The sequence below is a fragment of the Tribolium madens genome, unplaced genomic scaffold (genome assembly GCF_015345945.1).
Source record: "Tribolium madens isolate multiple individuals breed KSU strain unplaced genomic scaffold, Tmad_KSU_1.1 Scaffold_71;HRSCAF=194;Tcas5.2_LG6, whole genome shotgun sequence".
NCBI classification, from domain to species: Eukaryota; Metazoa; Arthropoda; class Insecta; order Coleoptera; family Tenebrionidae; genus Tribolium; species Tribolium madens.
In genome coordinates, this window is record NW_025401041.1 from 8,712,174 (window position 1) to 8,718,138 (window position 5,965).

The 5,965-nt window shown below is 32.0% G+C and overlaps 2 protein-coding genes across 2 annotated transcripts in view; one reads left to right on the top strand and one right to left on the bottom strand.

The window, feature by feature from the left end:
• LOC123009179 overlaps positions 1-1,444 on the top strand; it is a 26,066-nt gene extending 24,622 nt beyond the window's left edge. Inside the window, exons 32-34 of the mRNA XM_044405306.1 lie at positions 10-365; positions 418-721; positions 774-1,444. Coding sequence (XP_044261241.1) covers positions 10-365; positions 418-721; positions 774-1,382 — 1,269 coding nt within the window. The 3' untranslated portion in view covers positions 1,383-1,444. The remainder of the gene's footprint in view (positions 1-9; positions 366-417; positions 722-773) is intronic.
• An 833-nt stretch (positions 1,445-2,277) lies between these two features.
• LOC123008443 (alpha-tocopherol transfer protein-like) lies at positions 2,278-5,609 on the bottom strand. The gene is made up of 3 exons (XM_044404238.1): positions 5,394-5,609; positions 3,039-3,198; positions 2,278-2,985 (listed from the first exon to the last, which is right to left on the bottom strand). Exons 1-3 carry the CDS (start codon positions 5,530-5,532, stop codon positions 2,364-2,366), a joined length of 921 nt encoding a protein of 306 aa, XP_044260173.1. The 5' UTR covers positions 5,533-5,609; the 3' UTR covers positions 2,278-2,363.
• Positions 5,610-5,965: the final 356 nt, after the last annotated feature.

Consider the following 5,965-nt stretch of genomic DNA (forward strand, 5'->3'; position numbering starts at 1 on the left):
AAGTTTTAGGTCGGTTTAGTTGCGAAAATGCAGAAAGATAACAAGGAATTAGTGATCGGTGGTACTCTTCAACAGAAAATTTCGAGCTGTCTCAACGTCTTGGACCGATTATTGAACCAAGAGGAACCAATAGTGTCCTCAATGGTAGTGGCAGAAAAACGCGATAAAAGAATCAGAGGTGAAACACCAGTCGATGCAGTTTGTGCCATTTTAGGCATTCAAGACATGAAAACAATAAACCAACAATCAACTTTATCCGAACTTGGAATGGACTCAATTCTAGGAAGCGAAATTTTACAAACATTAGAAAAAGACTTTGATATTTTTATTCCACCAAAAGATTTAAGAAATATGACGTTTGCAAAGTAAATAAAAATTTTTGTCGGTAATTTGAAACAACAAAGTTAATTTTTACAGATTGGTCGATCTCCAAAGCCAAAAAAACACCAAAACTCAAATCGAAAAAATCGATCAAGGCACTAAAGCCCTAATTCAGTTTGTACCAGATAGTGGTTCCGAAGATTTACCTTTTATCAAACTCCAAAGTTTGGCAAATGAAAATCAACAAGTCCCAACAATTTTCGTATTACCAGGAATTGAAGGTGTGGTCAAATTAGTTGAACCTTTGAGTCAAAAACTCAAAGCTGACGTTTTTGGACTCCAATATTCTTTTAAAAATCCCGAGGACTCAGTCCAAGAAATTGCGTTTAAAATTCTTCCGGTAACACATTCCCATTTAATTTTTTTTTCAACTGTTTGGTTTATTTATCCAGCATGTGAAACAACTACTAAAAGAGGAGAAAAACTTCACTTTTATTGCATACTCATTCGGGGTACTTGTTGCCATTGAACTGGTCTCTCTCCTCGAAGAAGAAAATTATTCCGGGAGAATTTTCGCAATTGATGGGGCCCCTAAATACCTGAAAACGTCAATTTTACAGCAAATTTCCGGAACCAACGAAACTGAATTTGAAACTTTCATCATTTACACAGTTTTAGCTCATTTCCTTCCAGTTGAATTTCTAGATAAACACAAAGAGAAGTTATTAAGTTGTGAGAATTTTAATGAGAGGATTGAAACGGCAACTACTTTGGTACCACCCGAGTTATTAAAAAATGAAAAAATGGACAAACAAGCTTTGATCACTTTCCATAAACGATACAAGGCAATTCGTGAATACCAAACACAGAAAAGGAAACTTCAATCAGTGATGAAACTCTACAAAGCGGAATTTCCACTAGTCGAAAATATGGAAGAAGATTACAATTTGGCGGAATTTTGTCAAGAAAAAGTCCAAGTGTTGAGTTTAAAAGGAAATCATTTCACAATTGTTGAACAAAATGAACTTGCTGAAGACATCACTAAAGAATTGGAGCTTTGAGAGATTTAAAATCTTAAAACTGTATTCTCTAAGTTTAAAAATAAAGCAATTTTGTTAAATTATATTGAATTTCATTCCAATATCATAGATTTAGTACCAATTACACGTCACGTGACCATATTTATCTATAATTAACCTCAATTATTTCCAGTAGAAAAGAGTTCTTTAGATAATTTTGAAGAATGATCAAAATGTTTAGTTTTTAAAAAAAATTGGTACTTTTGTGATCAAAGTACCTCATTATTTCAGTAAATAATTAAAAAAAATGATTTTTATTGTTAGAAATGGGAAATAAATTGGTACCACCAAAAATAAACACCAAACATAACTTTTAATAAAAGTGGTACCAACTTAATGTTTTCGTTTTTTTTGTTTTTTTTTTATTTCTGATATAAGCAATTGTGCCCAAATTTATATACCAAAAATTTTACGTTAAAATCACTTTTTGAGGGTTTTTTAAGTCCGGTACTTAATGGTACTACCACGTCAACATGAAAAAATTTAATTTTTTCAATAATTATTCTACGTCACTTGCTATGGGAGCAAAATCATTTTAAAAATTTATCTAAAATTATTCACACGAGTAACATACAAAATTTTTCCAACTATTCAACAAACAAAAATATAAAATAATAATTTCGTTAAGTGTAATCCACTACTATTATGTTTAATTCGATGAAAAAAACTTTTAATAAAAGTAGTAAAAAAACAATTTTTTTAATAACTATTCATAGAAAATTAAATAAATATAATAAAAAATCAAGTACCACTCAAACACTAATAAAAAATTTTCATGGTACTATAACCACTAGTTGTTTTTTACTTGTAATGGTACCAAAAAATAATACAAATAAAGCAAAATTTAGACTAAGTACCGCGAAATAGTACTCTTTAGTACCTCCAAAAAAATTTAATAAATAATTATACACAACATAATTATAAAAGTAAAAAAATCAAAAAATTCTACTAAATTTCCCCCTCTCAATCGATCGCCAATTGTTTAAAACTGCCTTCCAATCCAAACAACTCCTCATGACACGTGGGTTTCCCCGGCCGTTTTGATTCGTCAGCTTTCACCCCTTCCTCTTTCTCAAACCACGCCTTCTCCCTTTTCGACGCCTCTATCCACTTCTCCATATGTTCATTGACCTTCCCTGCAGTCCCCCCAAACTCCTCCGGGAGCAACTCCCTTGGAACAAACCGGAACAACGACTCCAAATCCGGATGTACATGAATCCTCTTCCGGATTTTCTCCTTCAAAAACGGCGACACCCACTTGATTATAAAATCAACAAGAGGCGTGGCATTGATCACGTGAACTTCCTTGACCTTGACAGGATACGCCTCTTGTACACAAACAAAAAACTTCTTAACAATTGCTGGTGAAACTTTCACGAAATGCTTCAAAATGGCAACACTGGCATCAAGTACGTATACGTCACCAGCCACGCCCACTTTTTCCATTCGGAGACGTAAATCCCCCAACATAAGTGCGATTTTCATAAAGTTGGCTATGTCAGGTGTGTCAAAATCAACAGCTGATGCACCAGCAACTGTCACACGTTTACAGTCGGCTGTTAAGCCGGGCATAACGGACGCACGCCTGCCAATCAAAATATAGTTAGGGCGGAGTTTGGTTTTAAAGGCGGAGCTTACATCAATTTTATGATTTCCTGGAGTTCGGGACGTGTGACGTCACGATTGGTGAAAAATTCGGGAATTGCGGCTCGCATTGTGAAATACATGTCGATTTTGCGTTTTGTGCGCTCGAGGGAGAAGTTACAACCACGCAAGAAGTTCATTAAAGCGACGTCATCTGAAAAATACACTCACGAGTTACATACAAGATTTTAACTATTTATACAAAGTGTTCGAATAATCGTATTTATTTAAAAATTGGTACATAGCCATAATCCATTAAGTCCTCCTAAATGAAAATATTTTCAAGATGGCGGCACTTCCGGTTATACCGGAAGTCGGTCTCAACTTACTTATTTTAAATGGAAAGCTATATTTTTATTGCGTTTTTGGATTAATCGAGTTATTTTAAAGAAGTTTATATTAGCTCTCCCTATACTTAAATTTAGCCGTTTTTGAAATATTTGGAGTTTTTCGAAAATTTTTGGATCTGCACTTTCCAATTTAAAAATCGGTAACTCTACCATTCTTTAAAATTTTGATTCGTTTTTTTAGCGTTTAAAAGAGAAGGCTTAGATCTTTCTTCTGGAAGTTTTCAAATTTTGGAAAAAAAATTTAAAACCCCAAAATTTTAAGGTTACTTTTGTAATAATTTAGCTAATCGCAGTCTAAACAAATAGTCACCATAACTTAAAAATTATTAAATTTAGGTATAGGAAGTGTTAATACAGATCGATGCAGAATTAAATTCTCTTACATTTAGTAAAATAAAAATTGGGGTATTTTATTTAGAAAAATTGAGTTATGGGTATTTGAATTATTAAAAAAGTAACCTTAAAATTTTAGGGTGTGTTAATTTTTTTTTTCAAAATTTGATAACACCAAAAGAAAGATCTAAGCTTTCTCTTTCAAACGCCAAAAAAACGAATTCAAAATCTTAAAAAATGGCAGAGTTACTGATTTTTAAAGTGGAAGGTGCAGATACAAAAATTATTGTAAAACTCCAAATATTTCAAAAACGGCTAAATTTAGGTATAGGGAAAGCTGATGAAAACTCCCTTAAAATAACTCGATTAATCCAAAAACGCAGTAAAAAATATACCTTTCCATTTAAAATAAGAAAGTTGAGACCGACTTCCGGTATAACCGGAAATGCCACAATCTTGAAAATATTTTCATTTAAAAGAACTTAATGGTTTATGGCTATGTACCAATTTTCAAATAAATACGATTATTCTAACTCTCAATACTTCTAATGTGGTGTTTAGACGAAACACCCTGTATAAAACAATATACTACGAATATTTAAAGTTTTTTTTTTATTTTTAACAAGCACGTGTACCCAAGTTTACAAATACCAAAAATTTTACGATTATTTTGCTTTTTTGATGTCCGGTACTTAATAGTACTACCACATACACTAAAATTATACACACGAGTAACATACAAAAATTTTTCAACTATACAACAAACAAAATTATAAAATAATAATTTCATTAAGTGTAATCCACTACTATTATGTTTAACTCAATGAAAAAAACTTTTAATAAAAGTGGTACCAACTTAATATATTGTCGTTTTTTTTGTTTTTTTTTTATTTCTGATAAAAGCAATTGTGCCCAAATTTAAATATACCGAAAATTTTACGTTAATGTCACTTTTTTGAGGGTTTTTTAAGTCCGGTACTTAATGGTACTACCACGTCAACATAAAAAAATTGAATTGAAAAATATAAAATAATAATTCCGTTAAGTGTAATCCACTACTACTATGTTTAATTCGATGAAAAAAACTTTTAATAAAAGTGGTACCAACTTAATATTGTCGTTTTTTTTGTTTTTTTTTATTTCTGATAAAAGCAATTGTGCCCAAGTTTAAATATACCAAAAATTTTACGTTAATGTCACTTTCTTGAGGGTTTTTTAAGTCCGGTACTTAATGGTACTACCACGTCAACATGAGAAAAATTAATTTTTTGGATAATTATTCTACGTCACTTGCGATGGGAGCAAAACCAGTTTAAAATTATACACACGAGTAAAATACAACATTTTTTCAACTATTCAACAAACAAAATTGTAAAATAATAATTTCGTTAAGTGTAATCCACTACTATCATGTTTAATTCAATGAAAAAAACTTTTAATAAAAGTGGTACCAACTTAATATTGTCGTTTTTTTTATTTCTGATAAAAGCAATTGTACCCAAGTTTAAATATACCGAAAATTTTACGTCAATGTCACTTTTTTGATGTTTTTTTAAGTCCGGTACTTAATAGTACTACCTAAAACTCGACCAAAATGTGTAAAAATGTGTCAGAAACCAGTTCAAAAGTTCACTTTCACGCACTAATAATAATGATAATGGCCTACCCCAGGTGTCCGGAAGATGCGGTTCTTTCCTCAACCACTCTTTAATCGCCTCCAAGTCTCTTTGTCTCGTGTTAACATCTTCATTGAGGGCAGCTCTTACCACTTTCTGTTGCTCTTCGTCGGGTATTACAAGAGACATGATGTCAACGACTGGATGAAGTATGTCGAAAACGAGTCGCGTGTTTCAGCCTTGGTGGAGGTAACGTCAAGAGCAAGGATCTCCAAAACCGGTTGGTAGAAATGACCATGACATGAGAAATACGAAGTAGGCGATTTGCGTAAGCGGAATATTGGTCAGGGGTTGGAAACCCGGCCTTAAGACAGGTCAAATTATTATTAATTGAGCTTTTAGAAAGTTGTGACAACAATAGTTAAAAATCAATTAGTTTTCACTTTTTGCTCCAAGTGGAAATTAATTGAAATGGTAGTACCAAGAAAAAATTTTAATTAGTTTTTGTTTAAAAAAAAAAGAAAAAAATTGTTTTTGGTGTGAACAATACAAAAATGTCAAAAAACGGATATTTTTCTTTCTGTTTTAAGGGATTTTCACGTGTGGTACCCAACAGTACTAC

Coding starts and splice junctions, on each gene's coding strand:
- LOC123008443 (XM_044404238.1), bottom strand. CDS start 5,532: ATGTCTCTTGTAATACCCGACGAAGAGCAACAGAAAGTGGTAAGAGCT. Junction 3,199..5,393: donor GCATCTTCCGGACACCTGGG/GTAGGCCATTAT, acceptor TGTATTTTTCAG/ATGACGTCGCTTTAATGAAC. Junction 2,986..3,038: donor CAGGAAATCATAAAATTGAT/GTAAGCTCCGCC, acceptor TTTGATTGGCAG/GCGTGCGTCCGTTATGCCCG.